Source organism: Chiloscyllium plagiosum, unplaced genomic scaffold (assembly GCF_037043375.1).
Source record: "Chiloscyllium plagiosum isolate Xiang-an unplaced genomic scaffold, Cpla_swu_hap1 HiC_scaffold_1, whole genome shotgun sequence".
Classification (NCBI taxonomy): domain Eukaryota; kingdom Metazoa; phylum Chordata; class Chondrichthyes; order Orectolobiformes; family Hemiscylliidae; genus Chiloscyllium; species Chiloscyllium plagiosum.
Genome location: NW_028270139.1, coordinates 89,206,174 through 89,227,772, shown reverse-complemented (window position 1 = coordinate 89,227,772; position 21,599 = coordinate 89,206,174). Strand labels below are relative to the sequence as shown.

Here is a 21,599-nt window from a genome sequence, read left to right as displayed (position 1 = left end):
TGCATCATCACCTCGGATAATGCTATTTTCATTTAGTAGGTTTCCATTTATCTTTTAGAAGTTTCTATTAACCGTTAGTTTGCATTTTTTTACAGTGCCCTATTGAGGGATACTTAGTTGTTAAAATAATAGAGTAAAAGTGTAGGTGGGGTTATGAGCTGTGAAGAGGTAGCAAAGAGATATGGACAAGGTAAATAAGTGGGTCACATGATGGCAGATGAAGTATTATGTGATAAATTGTTAGGTTAATCCCTTCGTTGGTAAGAAGAGGCAAACAGGATATTATTTAAAAGGTGTGCAACTTCTAAATATAATACATCTGAGAAGGGAAGTGCCGATATAGAATCAATTACTTGGGAATGAACTATGCGATCAGAGGCTAAGAGAGGGGGAGATATGGACAATATGACCATGCGCTTTAAGATTATAATAGTGAATTACACAATAATAACAAAAACAGTTGTTACATTGGAGTAAAACTGATTATGAGGAGCTGAGAATAGAACTTCAGGAAACAAAATGGGCAACTGTATTGGCAAACAACAATTTAGAAGACTGTTGGGCCTATGGAATGTCGCCGGTCAAAAAAACCTTGGAGTGCAGGTTCGTAGCTACTTGAAAGTGGAGTCACAGGTAGACAGACTGATGAAGAAAGCATTTGGTATGCTTGCCTTTATTGTTCAGTGCATTGAGTACAGGAGTTGGAAGATCATCTTGCAGCTATACAGGATATACAGTAACTATAGGCCGGTTAGTCTCACTTCTGTTGTGGGCAAAGTCTTAGAGAGAATTGTAAGGGATAGGATTTATGCACATCTGGATAGGAATAATGTGATCAAGGATAGTCAGCATGGTTTTGTGAAGGGCAGGTCGTGCCTCACAAACCTTATTGAGTTCTTTGAAAAGGTGACGAAGGAGGTTGATGAGGGGAAAGCGGTAGATGTGGTATATATGGATTTTAGTAAGGCGTTTGATAAGGTTCCCCATGGTAGGCTACTGCAGAAAATACGGAGATATGGCATTGAGGGTGAGTTGGAGGTTTGGATTAGGAATTGGCTGGATGGAAGAAGACAGAGGGTAGTAGTTGATGGCAAAGTTTCTTCATGGAGTGCCGTCACTAGCGGTGTTCCGCAAGGATCTGTTTTGGGACCATTGCTGTTTGTCATTTTTATAAATGACCTGGAAGAGGGGTTAGAAGGTTGGGTGAGCAAGTTTGCGGATGATACGAAAGTCGGAGGAGTTGTTGACAGTGAGGAAGGATGTGGCAGGTTACAGCATGATATAGAGAAGCTGCAGAGCTGGGCAGAAAGGTGGCAAATGGAATTCAATGTAGCTAAATGTGAGGTGATTCACTTTGGGAAGAATAACAAAAAGATGGGGTACTGGGCTAATGGTCGGATACTTGGTAGTGTGGATGAGCAGAGGGATCTTGGTGTCCATGTACACAGATCTCTGAAAGTTGCCACCCAGGTAAATAGTGCGGTGAGGAAGGCATATGGCGTACTGGCTTTTATTGGTAGAGGAATTGAGTTCCGGAGTCCTGAGGTCATGATGCAGTTGTATAAAACTCTGGTGCGGCCGCATCTGGAATATTGTGTGCAGTTTTGGTCGCCATACTATAGGAAGGATGTGGAGGCACTGGAACGGGTGCAGAGGAGGTTTACCAGGATGTTGCCTGGTATGGAAGGAAGATCGTATGAGGATAGACTGAGACACTTGGGGCTGTTTTCATTAGAGAAAAGAAGGTTTAGGGGTGACTTGATTGAGGTGTACAAGATGATTAGGGGGTTAGATAGGGTTGACAGTGTGAACCTTTTCCCGCGTATGGAGTCGGGTATTACAAGGGGGCATAGCTTTAAATTAAGGGGGGGTAGATATAGGACTGAAGTTAGGGGTAGGTTCTTCACTCAGCGAGTCGTAAGTTCATGGAATGCCCTGCCAGCAGCAGTGGTGGACTCTCCCTCTTTATGGGCATTTAAGCGGGCATTGGATAGGTATATGGAGGATAGTGGGTTCGTATAGGTTAGGTGGGCTTGGATCGGCGCAACATCGAGGGCCAAAGGGCCTGTACTGCGCTATATTCTTCTATGTTCTTCTATGTTCTATGATATGGTTTAGGGCACTTTTGGAATACTGTATTCAGTTCTGGTCTCCCTGCTATAGGAAAAGTGTTTTGAAATTTGAAAAGGTTCAGAAAACATTTACAAGAATGTTGCCAGGGTTGGAGGATTTTAGCTATAGAGAGAGGCTGAATAGGCTGGGGCTGCTTTCCCTGGAGTGTCGGAAGCTGAGAAGTGACCTTATAGAGGTTTATAAAATCATGATGGACATGGAAAGAGTGAATAGACAAGGTCTTTGGGTAAGGGAGAAACTTAAAATTGACCTGGGAGCATCTTTTTCAACTAGGCAAAAGTGAGGACTGCAGATACTGGAGACCAGAGTTTAGATCAGAATGGTGCTGGAAAAGCACAGCAGGTCAGGCAGCATCCGAGGAGCAGGAAAATCGATGTTTCGGGCAAATGTCCTTCATCAGGAATAGAGGCAGGAAGCCTCCAGGGTGAAGAAATAAATGAGGGGGGTGGAGCTGGGGAGAAGGTAGCAAGGAGTACAATAGCTGAATGGGGGTGGGGATGGAGGTGATAGGTCAAAGGGAAGGGTGGAGTGGATAGATGGGAAGGGAGATTGGCAGGGAGGACAGGTCATGAGGACAATGCTGAGCTGGAAGGTTGGAACTGAGGTAAGGTGGGGGGGGGGAAATGAGGAAACTGGTGAAGTCCACATTGATACCCTGGGTTGAAGTGTTCCCCGGTGGAAGATGAGGCGTACTTTCTCAGGCGTCTGGTGGTGAGAGAGCAGCCTGCAGAGGGTGGTGCATTTATGGAACAAGCTGCTAGAGGAGGTGGTGAAGGCTAGTACAATTACAACATTTAAAAGGCATCTGGATGGGTTCATGAATAGGAAAGGTTTAGAGAGAAAAGGGCCAAATGCTGACAAATGGGACTAAATTAATTTAGGACATCTGGTTGGCATGGACGGGTTGGACTGAAGGGTCTGTTTCCATGCTGTACATTTCTATGACTCTATTCTGGATCAGTGGTGCTGGAAGAGCACAGCAATTCAGGAAGCAACCGAAGAGCAGCAAAATCGACGTTTCGGGCAAAAACCCTTCATCAGGAATAAAGGCAGAGAGCCTGAAGCGTGGAGAGATAAGCTAGAAGAGGGTGGGGGTGGGGAGAAAGTAGCATAGAGTACAATAGGTGAGTGGGGGAGGAGATGAAGGTGATAGGTCAAGGAGGAGAGGGTGGAGTGGATAGGTGGAAAAGGAGCTAGGCAGGTCGGACAAGTCCGGACAAGTCAAGGGGACAGTGCGGAGCTGGAAGTTTGAAACTAGGATGAGGTGGGGGAAGGGGAAATGAGGAAGCTGTTGAAGTCCACATTGATGCCCTGGGGTTGAAGTGTTCCGAGGCGGAAGATGAGGCGTTCGTCCTCCAGGCATCTGGTGGTGAGGGAGCGGCGGTGAAGGAGGCCCAGGACCTCCATGTCCTCGGCAGAGTGGGAGGGGGAGTTGAAATGTTGGGCCACGGGGCGGTTTGGTTGATTGGTGCGGGTGTCTCGGAGATGTTCCCTAAAGCGCTCTGCTAGGAGGCGCCCAGTCTCCCCAATGTAGAGGAGACCGCATCGGGAGCAACGGATACAAAAAATGATATTAGTGGATGTGCAGGTAAAACTTTGATGGATGTGGAAGGCTCCTTTAGGGCCTTGGATAGAAGTGAGGGAGGAGGTGTGGGCACAGGTTTTACAGTTCCTGCGGTGGCAGGGGAAAGTGCCAGGATGGGAGGGTGGGTCGTAGGGGGGCGTGGACGTGACCAGGTAGTCACGGAGGGAACGGTCTTTGCGGAAGGCGGAAAGGGATGGGGAGGGAAATATATCCCTGGTCTTTTTGGAGGTGGCGGAAATGTCGGCGAATGATTTGGTTTATGCGGAGGTTTGTAGGGTGGAAGGTGAGCCCCAGGGGCGTTCTGTCCTTGTTACGGTTGGAGGGGTGGGGTCTGAGGGCGGAGGTGCGGGATGTGGACGAGATGCGTTGGAGGGCATCTTTAACCACGTGGGAAGGGAAATTGCGGTCTCTAAAGGAGGCCATCTGGTGTGTTATATAGTGGAACTGGTCCTCCTGGGAGCAGATACGGCGGAGGCGGAGGAATTGGGAATACGGGATGGCATTTTTGCAAGAGATAGGGTGGGAAGAGGTGTAATCCAGGTAGCTGTGGGAGTCGGTGGGTTTGTAAAAAATGTCAGTGTCAAGTCGGTCGTCACTAATGGAGATGGAGAGGTCCAGGAAGGGGAGGGAGGTGTCAGAGATGGTCGAGGTAAATTTAAGGTCAGGGTGGAATATGTTGGTGAAGTTGATGAATTGCTCAACCTCCTCGCGGGAGCACGAGGTGGCGCCAATGCAGTCATCAATGTAGCGGAGGAAGAGGTGGGGAGTGGTGCCGGTGTAATTACGGAAGATCAACTGTTCTACGTAGCCAACAAAGAGACAGGCATAGCTGGGGCCCATACGTGTGCCCATGGCTACCCCTTTGGTCTGGAGGAAGTGGGAGGATTCAAAGGAGAAATTAAGGGTGAGGACCAATTCGGCCAAACGAATGAGAGTGTCGGTGGAGGGGTACTGTTGGGGACGTCTGGAGAGGAAATTACGGAGGGCTTAGAGGCCCTGGTCATGGCGGATGGAGGTGTAGAGGGATTGGATATCCATGGTGAAGATGAGGCGTTGGGGGCCGGGGAAACGGAAGTCTTGGAGGAGGTGGAGGGCGTGGGTGGTGTCTCGAATATATGTGGGGAGTTCCTGAACTAGGGGGGATAGGACAGTGTCGAGGTAGGTAGAGATGAGTTCAGTGGGGCAGGAGCATGCTGAGACAATGGGTCGGCCAGGGTGGTCAGGCTTGTGGATCTTGGGAAGGAGGTAGAACCGAGCAGTGCGGGGTTCCCGGACTATGAGGTTGGAAGCTGTGGGTGGGAGATCTCCTGAGGTGATGGTCTGTATGGTCTGGGGGATGATGGTTTGGTGATGGGGGGGTGGGGTCATGGTCGAGGGGTCAGTAGGAAGAGGTGTCCTCGAGTTGGCGTTTGGCTTCAGCGGTGTTGAGGTCAGTGCGCCCCCTTTCTCCGCTGGCTTAATGGTGAGGTTGGGATTAGAGCAGAGGGATTGGAGGGCTACGCATTGTGAGGGTGAGAGGTTGGAGTGGGGGAGGGGGGGTCGACAGGTTGAGGCGGTTAATGTCCCGGCAGCAGTTGGAAATGAAGAGGTCGAGGGCAGGTAATAGGCCAGAGCGGGGTGTCCAGGTGGATGCAGTGTGTTGGAGGTGGGCGAAGGGGTCCTCGGAAGGTGGGCAGGAGTCCTGATTGTGAATGTGAGCTCGGAGGTGGAGGCGACGGAAGAAGTGTTCGATGTCACGGCGTGTATTAAATTCATTGATGCGTGGACGGAGGGGGATGAAGGTGAGTCCTTTGCTGAGGACTGATCGTTCGTCCTCAGTGAGTGGGAGGTTTGGAGGGATGGTGAAAACTCGGCAGGGCTGGGAACTGGGATCTGGTGTGGGTGTGGAGCTGGGAGTGGGGTCGGAGCCAGTACCTGGAGTGGGTGTGATGGTGGGGGTAATGGGGGTGGAGGCATGAGCAGGGTAGTGTTCCCCTTGGGATTCTGGGGGGGTGGGGATAGTGACAGTGGAGTCTGTTGGGGGCGTGTCAGCAGAATGCAGGTGAGTGGCGCTGGTGGGGTCGGAAGTGGTGGCAGACATGGCAGTAGGGGTGGCGGAAGTCACTGAGCGTGTGGCATCGGCGATGATGTGAGGGCTGGAAGTGGCTGTGGGAGTGGCCATGATGGGGGCAGAAGTGACATCACCAATCAGCGTGGGGGTGGTAGCTGCATCAGCCGCATGGCTAATGGCGTTTCCGAGGCCAGGGGAATCTTCTGGAATGTTTGAGGAGCACTGGTTATGGAGGTGGGTGGATAAAAGTTTGTTGTACTTACAGTTTTTGATGTTTGAGATGGAATTGAAATACTGTTTGTTGAGAGTATGAATTCTCCTGAGGATGTAGTACAGAGTTGGTGCTTTGCAATTCTGGGAGAGTGTGGCCCTCAGCTGAGACAGGGCAGACTGTAGAGAGGTTAGGTGCCGGCGCATTGCTGCAAGCGTGGAGCGGAGGATCTTGAAGGAGAACTGTTGCTGGTGTTTTTGAATCTGTAGTCTGTACTGTTTGTCCTGTTCGGGTCCGAACTCTGCTGGTTTAAAGGTGGTCCGGAGTCCGTGTGGGATGAGTTGGTTACGGAGGCATACACTGAGGAAGGAAATGTGGCTGTGGTACCGAGTTTGTTTCACAACATGGTTGAAGAGCTTCAGGGCAGAGGAAATGACCTGGGAGTTGCAGTGGGAGAGGGACTCCCTGAGATTCTTGTAGAGAGAGGAGGAAAACTTCTTCAAGGCTGGCATCCTTGCAAGAGGATTCGCAGTAGGGTTAAAATCAACGAGGTAAAAACAATGACTGCAGATGCTGGAAACCAGATTCTGGATCAGTGGTACTGGAAGAGCACAGCTATTCAGGCAGCATCCGACGAGCAGCAAAATCGACGTTTCAGGCAAAAGCCCCTCATCAGGAATAAAGGCAGAGAGCCTGAAGCGTGGAGAGATAAGCTAGAGGAGGGTGGGGAGAAAGTAGCATAGAGTACAATAGGTGAGTGGGGGAGGAGATGAAGGTGATAGATCAGGGAGGAGAGGGTGGAGTGGATATGTGGAAAAGGAGATAGGCAGGTCGGACAACCGGACAAGTCAAGGGGACAGTGCGGAGCTGAAAGTTTGAAACTAGGATGAGGTGGGGGAAGGGGAAATGAGGAAGCTGTTGAAGTCCACATTGATGCCCTGGGGTTGAAGTGTTCCGAGGCGGAAGATGAGGCGTTCTTCCTCCAGGCGTCTGGTGGTGAGGGAGCGGCGGTGAAGGAGGCCCAGGACCTCCATGTCCTCAGCAGAGTGGGAGGGGGAGTTGAAATGTTGGGCCACGGGGCGGTTTGGTTGATTGGTGCGGGTGTCTCGGAGATGTTCCCTAAAGCGCTCTGCTAGGAGGCGCCCAGTCTCCCCTTGGAAAATATTTAAAATGGAATTCAACAAAATATAATGAAAACATATTCCACTAAAAGGAAATAACAAATGGAACACATGAATAAATAAACACATAACAGTTAGGAAAAGGAAATCCAAGGGAGTTCTGAGGAAAGAGCTTTCGACCCAAACATTAACACTGATTTCTCTCCCCAGATGTCGCAGACCTGCTGAGATTTTCCAGCAATTTCTGTTTGTGTTTCTGATTTCCAGCATCCACTGTTCTTTTGGTTTTTATTTCATAAATAGTACACATTGCACGTGTCAATGATGAAGAGAGTAAATGCTTGCAGATGAGGTGCCATTTCAGTGGCTGCTATATCTGGATGGTGTCAAGTTTCTTGATGAGTAATGAGGTAAATGCATTTAAATAAATGTGGGATGCACCAAACCCTCTATGATCAAAACCCCTTGTCCATGGATTATATTTTCATATTTTAAAAGAAATGAAATTCGTACCAATGAAAATAGTACAAACATCTATAAGTAAAAAATATAATGAATAGTTGGCATGGATATCTAAATGGAAAATCTTGCTTCAGCAACTTATTGAATTTTTGCAGAGGTTATCATGAGAATAGGTATTAATCTGGATGCATTGCAGCTTGTTATGGCAACTGGCCTGCCCTGGACCATAAGAAATAACAGAGTTGTGAACACAGCCCAGTCTATTATGCAAGCCAACCTTCCATCCATTGACTCCATCTATACTTCTTGCTGCCTTGGAAAGGCAGCCAACATCATCAAAGACCCCTCATACCCTGGTTATAATCTCTTCCAACCTCTTCCATTGAGCAGAAGATACAAAAGCTTAAACACACGTACCAAGAGATTCATGAACAGCTTCTTCCCCGTTGTTATTAGACTTCTGAATGGAACTCTCAAATTTTAAATTTAATGTGATCTCGCTCCTTGTGCACCTTCTCTGCAGCCATAACATTGTATTCCTCGCTCTGTTCTATTACCCTTATGTCCTTTAAATGATATGATCTGTCTGTACTGCACACAAAACAAAACTTTTCGCTGTACCTAGGTACATGTGACAATAATAAATCAAATCAATATATGCAATTTATCCAAATTTTCAAAAGATCTTTGATAAGGTGCCCATAAAAGATTAATGAAAAATTTAGAGAATTTAGAGTTTGGGGCAGGAGGCAGAATAGGTTGCTAATTAGTTTCATGACTGAATGCAGAGAGGGTTGCTGTGAAGTGTTGTTAGTCAGCGTGGCAGAAGGTGGAAAGCTGTGTTCCATGTGGAACTGGACTGGAATCACTTCTGTTCTCAATTTATATTAATGATTTGAAATCAAAAATACAATTTCTAAATTTCTGGATGAAATGATGTTAGTGGGAAAGTTAATACTGAAGAGGACTGTGACAAGTTAGAGATATGAATAAATTTGCCAAATGGACAAATAGTTGCCAAATGAAGGTCAATGCAGACAAATATGAGCTAGTACATTTTGATAGGAAGAATAGTGAAGTTATTTATTACATGGAACCTGCGAGTCGAGGTCAGGTAGGGGAACTCAAGAGTTCAAGCATGCCAATCGCTAAATGTTGCAACACAAGTTAGCAAGACCATAAAAATGTAAAGTAAAAATTAAGCTTTATTTCTATAGGATTAAAATTGAAACAAAAAGGGAATGTTACACAAAGCCTGCATTAATTTTACCTTACCGCACTTAAAAAGAGTACTGTGTGCAGCTCTGCTTACTGTATTATAAAAAGGGACACAGAGGCACAGAAAAGGTTCAGAGAAGATTTATAAGGATAACATCAGAGAGACCTGTGTGTATATAGCAGGAAAGGGTTGATAGGTTGGCTCTGTTTTTTCTTGGATAAAAGGCTGAGTGGTTTTTAATATTATAAAATATTTTGATAAAGTGAATATAAATAGAATGCTTCATCTTGTGGGAAAGAACATAATAGACATCACCAATACAAGATCATTACTAAGTATTTTGACATGAAATTCAGAAGAAGTGTCTTTACCCAAAATGCGCTGAGAATTTGCAACTTCCTTCAATAGGGACAGAGGGAAGTCAATAGTATAAATGCAGTTAAGGAGAAGCTCGGTATACGTTTGGGGGTGAAAGGAATGTTTAGTAGAATTAGATTCTAAAAAGTGGGGAGAATGGAACAAGAACATTGGCAAGGACTAGTTGCTCCCGTGCTGTATATGTTATGTACAGTAATCCTAAATACAGGTGTAGAAATAGATGAGCCAATTCCACTACCAGCAAGTGGGGGCCCCTGAGTCCCAAAAATTGTCCTGAAATAGCTGCATGCGTGCCTTCACACAAACACTAACTCTCAGAAAAGGAGCCCACAATCCCAGTGTTCAAGTTGGGGCGGTTTCACTTTAGGACAATCTGCCCAGTTAGAATTCAGCCGCGAGCAGGGGGAACCTGGAAAACGAACTCCCATAACTCATCCACGTGACAGAGAGAAGACAACTAAGGTGATATCAAATTTAACAGCATTAATTTTCTCAAATTTATTTCCTTAAAAGTCGATATGTGTTTCAAAATTTATGCTCAACGTTGGAGCCAAAACGTTTAATTCTAACAGGAAAAACAAGAGTTCGGGTTAGTGGATATTTACAGTGTGTGGCTAAAATGATACCACGATACATTGGCTACGATTGAATCAAATTCCATGCTAATATACACACCATTAATGTGCTTACCCTTCTCCATAAAGATGTTGACAGAACTCATTCTGATTGCGTCCTTGTTGGTCAAGCCAATATTTTGATCGAATTGCCTCACACGCTGTAGGTAAAGTTTCTGCATTTTTTTCTCCTGTGTTCCCGAAATATTTCTTTCCGAAATAGGTGGTCTCAACATCCCCAGTTGTTCCATGACTGCCTTCTTGATCGTTTCAATCCGGATTTGTTTCTCGTCTCTCCACCTCAGACCGGATTGATTTTTCATCTCGCTGCTCCTGGAGCATGTTAGCGCCAAATAAATGGAAACATACATGGAATAATAGCGGTACAGTTCCATGCTGTGAGCTTGCCGTCAAAATTCCTGGCAGGTCCTGCACCAGGAAGTAATGATGCGACTGGACGCTTTCTCTTGCAGCTATTCGTTCCAGTCCGGGTGCGTGGGTTTATATTGTGTGTCTAAAGTTGACCCTGTGCGCCATCGTCTTTTGTTTATTCCTTTTCCTTTAAACAACAGAGATTTTATTAATAGCACACCCATAGCAGGTGTGAAGTTATTTAGAATTCTAAAAGGCTGCGATTAAACATAATAAATAATGGCAATAAAACTCTCACAAAACGACAAAATTATTCAACAGGTTTGATTACAACAAAAAAGTAACAGTGTATCAAGATGTGGATGGGGCTGTTGGGAGGATTTCTGATTTAAGTACACAACAGGGGATCTGACTGCTCCTTTGTATGATTATAGAAGCAGAGACTCTAACCAAACTTCTAATGTCAAATTCCCTAACCAGGTCAAAGCCCTACTGGAAATCAAGTAACTCCAGGATGTTTCTAATCAGGTAAGAAATTATTAAGTGCTTCATGGTTTGGTCTGTGTTTCCACAATCGCAACCAAGTAAGGTGTTCAGGTGCCACTGTTAATTCAGGTGGTCAGCTCAGCTATATCCATCTGGTCTGCATTCTCCACATGCTCCCGCCCAGGGTATTGGCGCCCGATAACTGAAATGTTGGCTCAGGAACAATGTGATTTTGTTTATGGGAGAGTGTTCTTTGCCCAAGCTTCGCTCTGGGCCTATCAATGTTATGAAGTTGGAGCTGTTCAGTTTGTGTCCAGAGAGAGTTTGCAGAGTATGCAGTGAGTTAGGGGTCTGGGTGGTCTCTCTGTGGATGGCTGCCTGCAAATCCCAACAGGTTCTTCTGATGGTACTTTATGCAGAGGGAGGTTTTATTCTCTCTGGAAATAAGGCAAAGCAAGAACATTTTCTGTTTGGACTGAAGAAGGGTCACTGGACCCAAAATTCTAATACTTCCCTTGCCACAGCTACTGCCAGATCTGCTGAGTTTCTCTAGCAATTTCTGCTTTCTTTTCAAATATCCAGCATCCACTGTTCTGTGCTTTTTTTTTCTATTTGGGCTTCCTGTTTTACTAATCCAGCAGCTGCTGCCACAGCTGTAGTAAAATCCTTTATTGAAATCCTGGAATACAGAAACAAATCAATTTGATTGGACCATTAATGTATAATTCTTATGGTATGAAGACCAGTTTCACAGCATTAAAGTTATTTTCTAAGCTGTCAGTAGCTATGAGCCCCCATTCCTGTCCATGTGAGGAAACAAAGTCAAATTGTATGCAGTTATAGAAGCACAGACTGGAATCGTTTCAACGCTTCAGTTTGTGAAGCATCTGGAAGGTTTAACAGACTGACACCACAATTAAATTCTAATCAGTGCGTACCATAAATCACAAAATAAATATGGATGTGAAAGTTTTTTCAACCCATGTTAGATGACTCATCCAGTAAAACCTTACTCTACAAGTGATGCCCAATTAAGGTGGCATGGTGGCTCAGTCATTAGCACTGCTGTCTCACAGCACTAGGGATCTGGGTTCAATTCCACCCTTGTCAACTGTCCATGTGGAGCTTGCACATTCTCCCTGTGTCTGCGTGGGTTTCATACGGATGCTCTAGTTTCCTTCCACAGTCCAGTATTTTGCAGGTTAGGTGGATTAGCCATACTAAATTACCATAGCATCCAGGGATGTGTAGGCGAAATGGATTAGCCTGGGAAATGGGGGTTGCAGGGATGGGGTTGTTCTGGGTAGGATACTCTTTGGAGGGTTGAATGGCCTGCTTCCATGCTGTAGGGATTCCATTAATCACCTCTTTAAAAGGTCTGAACATTCATATCCACTGCCCTAGCCAGAAGCTTATTGTTCATGTTGATTTCTTTATGTCTGAAAAGCCTCTTGATATCAGTTCTGTATACAGAGGAACCTCGATTATCTGAAAAAGATGGGCGGGCACTATTTCATTCAGATAATTGATTATTTGGTTAATCGATTCAATGCCTTTCCTCTGGGGCTCGGAGTTTTCTGTAAAGTCTGCCTCCTGTTCAGGAGATAAGGCAGCATTACAGCGCATGCGAGCCCCCGCCTTCCCCAACCCCGTCCAACACAGCCCCCCCCCCGCTGGCCCTCAATCCCATCCAACCCTGTCCCAGCTCATGTACCCCCAACCCATCCAACCCTGTCGCCCCAAACCCATCCAACACTGTCCCCCACGCGCACCCCAACCCCATCCAACACTGCCCCCCTGCCCACCCCCAACCCCGTCCAACACTGCCACACCGCCCACACCCCATACCCTGTACAACACCACCCCCCACCTGCCCCTTTGCCCACCCCCGTCTGCCCCGCCCCCTTTCCGGAGCAGCCGGACTGGACACCAACAAGACAGCTGCTGCTGCTGCCTTTTGGTGGGGGGGGAGGGGGGGGGGGTGAATCTCCAAATAGTGCACACACACACAACTTTTTACTGCAACTTTTTGACAGGTTCCACCTTTGCCCTGTACAGGACAATGTTGGAGAGATTATCTGGGGTAAGGGGGGGTTTGGGTACACGCCTCTGTAGAACTCCAGGGAAATTATGGGAATAGAGAGAGAGAGAGAGGGTGGGACTTAAGTCATTTAGAGATGGTGCCTGTGCTCCCATCAGTCCAGGACTGTTCTCAGCAGCACTTTTAATCACTGTAAACAACCAGTGTTGGATGTAATGTTTCTGTCAAGAGCTCAAGATCTCCTTCAGATAGTCTGATTTTCGGATAACTGGTATTCAGATAATCGAGGTTCCTCTTTATACCATTTACAGTTTGAATCTGTGTCCCCCTGACTAACTGCCACAATTTAATGAATCACAGAAAGGTTACAGCACCAGAGGAAGCACATGAGGAAGATCATCAAGTCTATGCCAGTTCACTGCAGCATTAAGACACCTCGTCCTACCTACTTGCCATTTTTGCTGTACCCCGATTTTATTTTGTCTTCAGACAATCATCTATTTCTCTTTTGAAAGCCATGATTGAGTCTGTCTCCACCATACTCTCAGGCAGTGTATTTTAGATTCTAACCACATGTTGCATAAAAAAAATTCTCATATCACGTTTGATTGTTTCACTATTCACCTTAAATCAATGTTGTTTGACTTGTGATTTTTCTGCCAATAGGACCAGTTTCTCCCTGACCAAATCCCTTATCATTTTGAACATCTCTATCAAATCTCATCTCAACCGTCTCATCTTTAAAAAGAACAATTCCAATCCATCAGTGTAACTGAAGTCCTTCATCATCAGACCATTCTATTCATAAAAAATGACTCTGACCTTCCGGTTGTGTGTCACAACAACACACCACCATGTTCCTTGGCCAACATCCCTGTTTCACGCCTGCTGCAGTTTTCCACTGAGGCTCAACGTAAGCTGGAAGAACGACATCTCATTTTCTGCTTGGGCACCCTGCAATCTTCAGGGCTCAATGTTATGTTCAAATAATTTCAGAACCTGAGCACCTTCAACTATGTCCTTTATCCATCCTCATAACCAGGCACTGTTATGACTTGAGCTGCTTTAGTGCAGCTAATGTATTTTGACCTAGTTATAGTATCTACTATCAGCTTTTCTTTCTCTCTGGCTTACTATCACCCATCCCTTTGTCTACCTAACTGTCATTCTCTCTCTCTCTGGGCTCCATCTCCACCTACTGCTTACTCCTTTTCCAACCCACCTTGTCTCTTCAACACCACCTTTTCTTTGCTACTATCAGTTCTGAAGAAGAGTCACTGGACTCGAAACATTAACTCTGCTTTCTCTCCGTAGTTTGTGCAGCAACTTTTGTTACAGAGCTGTTCTAATTACAAATAACTTTTTTCTTCGTTTTTTATTTTGTATCCATTCTAATGTTTTACCCAGAATTCCCAATGAATGTAAAACTTTGTCAAGTATCTTTTGGAGGCCCAGGTAGACTACATTACAGTTGAGTTCTGAAGATAAGTCACATGGACTCGAAAAATTAACTCTGTTTCTCTCTCCACAGATGCTATCAGAACTTCTGTTTTTCTTTCCAGAGTCCATTTGGGATATTATTTCCTCAGAACAGATAAGAAAGTTGGTCTGGCAGGATTTTTACTCCTGATTAGCTCCATCATTTTACATTGCTTTAAAGTATGTCACTTCGGTCTGAGCTTATCAATTCACTGTTCTTTTACAATGTGTAGTGTTAGCCTGTTTTAAGATACTACTCGTTCCCAGTCATCCATGTTTCCCTCACAATGATTGTTAATTTGTCATAAATTCCATCCTTTTTCTATATTTAAGCAACCTGAAATGAATACCAAATGAACTAGGATTTAATTATTTTGAGTCACTTTAGAATGCCTTGGTCATTTTTCCAATTTATTTCTAAATTATTCATTCAATATGACTTAGCATTACAAAAAGAAACAAAAAAGGTAGAATTGGATAGGAGGTTGGTCTCACGTTTAAGGACCACCATTAATGACTATGTCATCATCTAGCAGTTATGATGAAGTCAAAGTAAAATATTGAAATTTTAAATTCTTTTATATCAGAATGTTAAGACAAGCATTGAGCATATAGTTGATGTTGAACAGATTTGTACTGTACAGGTCAAGTATCAGAAGTGGATGATGCTTTTGATTGAAAGAAACGTGGCTAGTCAACTGCAATAACACCTCAAGCCCTAAATTAACAGCATGGGTACTGTGACAAGCAAGAGAGGATATTGAAGTGCTAATGGCAACATTATCTGGCTGAAAGGCAAGTGCTGGCTCCATCTTTAAAACGATGCCAGCATTTAATGGTTCAGCACTGCAGAGAGAAGCCTCATGGGTACCCTATTACCCCAAGTGAAGATCCGAGAAGCAAACTCGGCGGCTGCTATGTTAGAGGAAAGATACAGGGTGGCCTCACAGTTTAGTGATGGGCTCCTGGAGTTCCTTGTCCCAATGGGCTACAAGAAGAGGTCAACCTTCCTGACCAAGCAAGATTGGTTGAAGATCACAGAGAAGCTTGTCAGATATGGGAATCAAAACTGAACCTGAGTTCAGTGCAACAAACAGATCAATGACCTCCTTTATTATGGCAGACTAAATCCTTCATGTAGCTCTCCTCAAAGGCCTGTGCTAGTCTTTGTGGGAAAATTGGACAGTGTTCCTCCTTCTGCCTGCAGGAATAATTGGCCCGTGATAATGAGGAACAAGCCAAGATTGATGGTGACATCCCAGACATTTGTACTTTAAAGTGTGCATAAGAGGAAAGACCCTGGAATTGGTTGGCTCATAGAACAATCGCATGATAGCTGATAGTGAGACAGCATTGTTGACCCAAGAGACTGAGTGAATGAGTGCAGGGACATGAGAGTATATTTGGACAACACATATGACATAATGTTCATGTGCCCACCACAGGGTATACAGAGCTTCACAGCAGGAAATGTTGGAATTCGAGATGGGCAGTTCTTACCCCCAAATGTTTGTGTTCACCCAAGTCTTAGAGATCTCAAAGAAATCTGAGCTCTAGAGGTCAAGGTCCATCAGACAACCTCTGAGGAGGAGGGATCCATTGCAGATTCTCTCAAGTCAGAGTGTGATATTATGTGATCACAAACAGATTCAGCATTGAAAGCTGATGAGTACATTACTCGGCTGTCCTGTGAGCCAATGGAGTCTCCGACAGCTGAAACCACTGATTGCTGGTGGCCTTGCCCTTTCCGAACCCCAAGCTACTGTTGTGCCTCTGGAGTCAGCAACATGTCACCTATCAGAACTGCAGCAAGAGGTAGGGGAACGTGTGGGTCGAGCTACAAAAAACATTGAATCACTAGATGAAGAAAGTAGAGGAGACCACCTAGGAAATGAGTTCTGCTATATCTCAGATGTGTGTGCACATGGTTCCCTTCATCAAAAGATTGGCGATCCTCATGGAGAATCTGACCAGATAACGGATGTGAAGATGGCACAGACCTGCATGCCATCATTTTGTCCACGAGTTCAACACAGCAGGCTCAGATTCTCATTGTCCTCCAGTGAGCAGAAAGGGGTAAGTGTGTCCTACAAGGGAAGAGGGATTTGAACTTCCTAATCAGGAAGCTTTGCTTAAGGTGCTTCTTAGCATGGACAGATGTTCCTCAGTCCCTCTGCCAGTGACCCCATCTCCAGCTCCCACAATGACTGTGGAGGTCCCTATCCCTGTGCAGGAGCTCCTCAGTGTATTGGCAGCTACTGGCTCCCTGACCAGTAGACAAAACTCCACTGCAGCCTGTCTCTGCTTTAGCTACAAGTGCAGAGGTTGCATCTCTTGAGAGTTCACAGTCAATGAGCTGGCCCTTGCTACATCCTGTCACCATGCCTCTTCCTGCAGCCGTACCTTCTCTTCCTGAAGTGACAGAGGGATCTAAATTTTGAGCACCTGAAATAAAAAAAAGAGGGACAGGGATTAGCTTTTAATATGAAGGCAAAGCAGAAGGAGTGGTTGTTGCAGTTTGTCAAACAGTGTAGAGTGAAAAAGAGGTAGGAAGGTTAAAAGGAGGATAAATGAATAAATATTTGAAGAAAGTTTGCACAATGACTCTCTAGCATTGTCACTCATCATATTGAAGATACTTTACCTGTCCTCAATGACCATGCATTTTATTTTACAGGAAAGAGCAGATTTGTACTTTCACTGCATTTTTTGCTGCCTTCCCATGTTTCTCCTGACTCTTCAGACTAAGATACGACAGATGATTTGGAGAACCTCTCCTGAAAACCACCCTTGGAATATGCAGGCTGGATTTGCCTCATTCAGGTGCAGCCTCCAGAGCAGGTTATATTCACTCAAGTTTGATGAGAAAGAAAGGAATGTATTAACGACTGTTCTGTGAGGTATATCGGGAATGTTCCTGGCTTGATTAAATAAATGCCATGAAACGAGGCATGGAGATATGAAGTTACAAATTTTGGGAGAAGGTTTGTAGCTCGGGTGTTCGTTGTTGTGGTTCTGTTCGCCGAGCTGGGAATTTGTGTTGCAGACGTTTCGTCCCCTGTCTAGGTGACATCCTCAGTGCTTGGAAGCCTCCTGTGAAGCACTTCTGTGATGCTTCCTCCGGCGTTTATAGTGATTTGTACCTGCCGCTTCCGGTTGTCAGTTCCAGCTGTCCGCTGCAGTAGCCGGTATATTGGGTCCAGATCAATGTGCTTATTGATTGAATCTGTACAAATCTCACAACACCAGGGTATAGTCCAACAGGTTTAATTGAAAGCACTAGCTTTCGGAGTGCTGCTCCTTCATCAGGTGGCTGTGGAGAATAAGATTGTAAGACACAGAATTTATAGCAAAAGTTTATAGTGTGATGTAACTGAAATTATACTTTGAAAAATACCTTGATTGTTTGTTAATAATGACCATGATAGTTTGACTTCTTTCATATGTAAATCGCAAAACTTTTTGTTTTAAAAGTTACATTCTCAAGTGAACTTTAACAATTGGTGTCAGCCCAGACAATGTATTGGTTATTAGCACCCCTCTGTGCTGCTGTCTGTGCCATAATGTTTAGACTGATTCTAATCTAAAAAATGAATTAACAGAATCTTACATGCAGTTTTTGAGCAAAGTACAATGTAACTGTGCAAGTACAAATTCACCCCACAAACCTGTATGTGTGAGTGAGAGTGTGTATAGTGCTGTGGGGTCACCTGTAGTGTGACATGAACCCAGGGTCCCGGTTGAGGCCCTCCCTATGGGTAATGAACTTAGTAATCAGTCTCTCCTCAACCACTTTTCGCTGCTGTCTGTCCCGAAGTCCACCTTGAAGGATGGTCACCCGAAGGTCCGAGGTCAAATGTCCCGGGCCACTGAAGTGTTCTCCAACTGGGAGGGAACACAGCCCCAATTATACCTCCCCAAAACGCCTTACATATATCCCAGACCATGACTTTACACACCTCTCTATGCTCAACATCCCCTGGGACCTGACAACAACCCCTGGCCATCAGGGAACTATCACACTCCAAGACTCCTATACGAAGGATGTTGTGAAAATTGAAAGGGTTTAGAAAAGACTTACAAGGATGTTTCCAGTGTTGGAGGGTTTGATCTACAGGGAGAGTCTGAATAGGCTGGGTCTGTTTTCCCTGGAATGTCGGAGGCTGAGGGATGACCTTACAGAGGTTTATAAAATCATGAGGGGCATGGATAGGGTAAATAGGCAAGGTCTTTTCCCTGAGTTGAGGGAGTCCAGAACTAGACAGCATAGGTTTAGGGTCAGAGAGGAAAGATTTAAAAGGGACCTAAAGGGTAAAGTTTTCACGCAAAGGGTAGTGCAAGTATGGAAGTCTGGGATATGTGTAAGGCATTTGGGGGAGGTATAATTGGGGCTGTGTTCCCTCCCAGTTGAGAACGGGTAAGTAGCGTTGAAATGCCCATCAGCCACGATTGAATAGCGGAGTGGACTCGATGGGCTGAATGGTCTTACTTCCACTCCTATTTCTTATGGTCTTATGGAAGCGGTGGAGGCGCGCACACACACACATACACACACACACACACTCCTACACACAGACACACACGTGTGCACGTACACACACACACACATTCCTACACACAGACACACACGCGTGCACACACACACACACAGATACATTTAAAAGGTATCTGGACAGGTATATGAATAGAAAGGGTTTGGAGGGATATGGGCCAAGTGCTGGCAAATGGGACTAGATTAATTTAGGTTATCTGGTCAACAAAGATGAGTTGGACCAAAGGGTCAGTTTCTGTGCTGTATATCTCTATGTCTCTATGACTCTAAGACCTCCAAATCCAAAACAATATTGCCCTCTCCCCCTACCAACCCTGGGACCTGACATTGCCACCATCCTACAGGACTCAGACCAACAGCAACCCCCTCCCAGGACATTAGTCAGTGTGGGACACAGTCTTCCTCCCACCCACACCCGCCAAACCCAATGTTTCCTGCCTTACCATAAGCCTACCATAAACACTCCATGATTCACCTAGCCCCATTGTCACCTTGCACTCTGGCACACCACCCTCATACACTGGCACCTAACTTACTTAGTACCCAATCCCTACTACCTGGCATACTACCCTCCGGGCAGCCTAAACTCACACATAGCTTTACTTATCCTTTCCCAGGAGCTGACAAAGTCGCTGCTTGTGACACTGGACCTTTAAGCCACAGAATACAGTATGAAAAAGGGTTTGTCTTCCCCCAACAATCAAGTAGAATGAGAGACTTATCAGATTTAAAGTACAGTTCTGAAGTTGACCTATTGGAATCTGATAAGAAGTTGCTGAGTAGCAATATGCATGGGATGGCCACCTCTCAGGAAATCCAGCCCAATATTCTTATCTTAATACCTCTGGTGAGGTCAATGAACTTCTTTTTGCCATTGCAATGATTTATTGGGAGCTAAGCTCTTCAGTGGCTTCAATCCACCAGTGTCAGTATAATCTGGAGAGTTTGTTGCCCCAAGAAATCAGGACATCTGCCTTCCAGAACAGATTTCAATCCTACATCAAAATATTGGTGTCATTTTTGAACATTGTGGAGAGAGAGCAAGCTAACATTTCAAGTCCAGACCTGAAGTGAAGTGTGGAGGGACAGCATTTATGCTGTTTTCAGGTGGAGGGTAATGGATGTAGGGTGCTGGCGAAGAAAAGATGCTAGTACTTTACATTAACTGATCAGAATGTGAGAATGACAGAACAATAATGTGTGTCTCCTGCCAGACGTGAAAGGACAGCAAGTGGGATTGGGTGAGGGGAAGCCATGATAACAAGCTAAAAGAAAGGAAAGAAATTGTTCATAATTTAAAGGTTTTGAACTCAATATTAAGTTGACAAGACTGTAAAGTGCGTTGAAGTTGAGATGTTGTTCCTGGAACACTGGAACATTGCAGCAAACCTGGATAGACTTGTGGGCATGTGAGCAGGACACTGTGTTAAAATGACCAGCTATGGGAAGGTCAGGGTCCTGTTTGCACACAGACCGGAGGTGTTCCACAAAGCAGTCACCCAGTCTACATTTGATTTCTTCAAGGTAGAGTAGGTCACGCTGGGTGCAACGAACACAATACACAATTTTGGAGGAGGTACAGGTGAAATGACTGGAAAGACTGTTTACACCCTTGGATGGTGAGCAGGGAGGATTCAAAGGTGCAAGTGTTGCACATTCTGCAGTTACATGGGAAGGTGTCATGGGGGGAGGGGGAGGGCGGGGTGGGGTTGGTGGTTGTGGAATGTACTAGAATGTCCCAGTGGGAACAATCCCTGTGAAATGCAGGCAGGGGAAGTGAGGGGAAGATCTGTTTGATGGTGGCATTCTGCTGGAGTTTTCTGAAATGCCGTAGAATGATCCTTGATTGCAGAGGCTTGTGGGATGAAACATGAGGACAAGGGGGACCTGTTCATGCTGTTTGGTCAGGGAAGAGGCAGGGGCAGAAGCATGGGTGATAGAGCAGATGCAGTTGAGGGCCCTGTCAACCACTGTGGATGGGAAACTACAGTTATGGAAGAAGCAAGCCACGTCAGCAGCGGTGTTTTGGAAGGTTGCTTCATCTGAACAGATACGATGTAGGTAAAGGAACTGGGAGAATGGGATGAAGTCCTTACAGGATGTGGGGTGTGGGAGCTATGGGAGTCAGTGGCTTTGTAGTAGATGGCAGTAGACAGTTTATTCCCTGGACAGAGAGGTCAAGGAAAGGAAAGGAAGTGTCAGAAATGGATGGTGTGAAAGTTATAGAGGGGTGGAAATTGGAGGTAAAGTGAATGAAGTTTTCAAGGTTTTGGCGGGAGCTTCATGTGGCATTGAAGCAGTTGTCAATGTACCAAATAAAAGAGTTGTGGGAATAAAGGTTCAGCCAAGCTGAAGAGAATGCTGCTGACATGCCTTGCTTCCTCCATAATCACGGTTTCCCACCCATTGTGGTTGTCAGGGCCCTCAACTGCATCCGATCTAACCCATGCTTCTGCCCTGCCCCTTCCCTGACCAGCAACAGTGTGATCGGGTTCCCCTTGCCCACACTTTTCAACCCACCAGCTTCCGCACTCAAAGGATCATTCTCTACCATTTCAGACAACTCCAGCAGAAAGTCACCCTCCACCCCCCCAACCCATCCCCCCCACCCCCCCCCCCCACCCCACCACCCATCCACAGCACCTTCCCCTGTAATTGCAGAAAGTGCAGGCCTGACCCCTTCACCTCCTCCCTATTCATCATCCAAGGTCCTAAACCGTCTTTCCAGGTGAAGCAGCATTTCACCTGCACCTAGTGTGGCCTACTGTACACTGGAGAAACCAAACGCAGACTGGGTGACCACTTTGCAGAACACCTCCAGTCTGTGTGCAAACATGACCCTGACATTCCCGTAGCCGGTCATTTTAACACAGCATCCTGCTCACATGCCCACATG

At 45.6% G+C, this 21,599-nt stretch overlaps 1 protein-coding gene and 1 long non-coding RNA gene across 3 annotated transcripts in view; one reads left to right on the top strand and one right to left on the bottom strand.

Moving 5' to 3' along the window:
- Window positions 1-17,636, top strand: part of LOC148152156 (uncharacterized) — a 142,178-nt gene extending 124,542 nt beyond the window's left edge. The window contains exons 3-4 of the long non-coding RNA XR_015757592.1: window positions 10,626-10,673; window positions 16,829-17,636. This is a non-coding gene — a long non-coding RNA (uncharacterized LOC148152156). The remainder of the gene's footprint in view (window positions 1-10,625; window positions 10,674-16,828) is intronic.
- Window positions 1-21,599, bottom strand: part of LOC122549564 (bone morphogenetic protein 2) — an 85,824-nt gene that overhangs the window by 25,175 nt on the left and 39,050 nt on the right. The window contains exon 4 of one of the 2 annotated variants that reach the window (XM_087988721.1): window positions 9,850-10,332. In XM_087988721.1, coding sequence (XP_087844847.1) covers window positions 9,850-10,168 — 319 coding nt within the window. In that variant the 5' untranslated portion in view covers window positions 10,169-10,332. Of the gene's footprint in view, window positions 1-9,849; window positions 10,333-17,295; window positions 17,465-21,599 lie in introns of those variants that run through there. The other variant, XM_087988725.1, reaches the window with a different exon arrangement.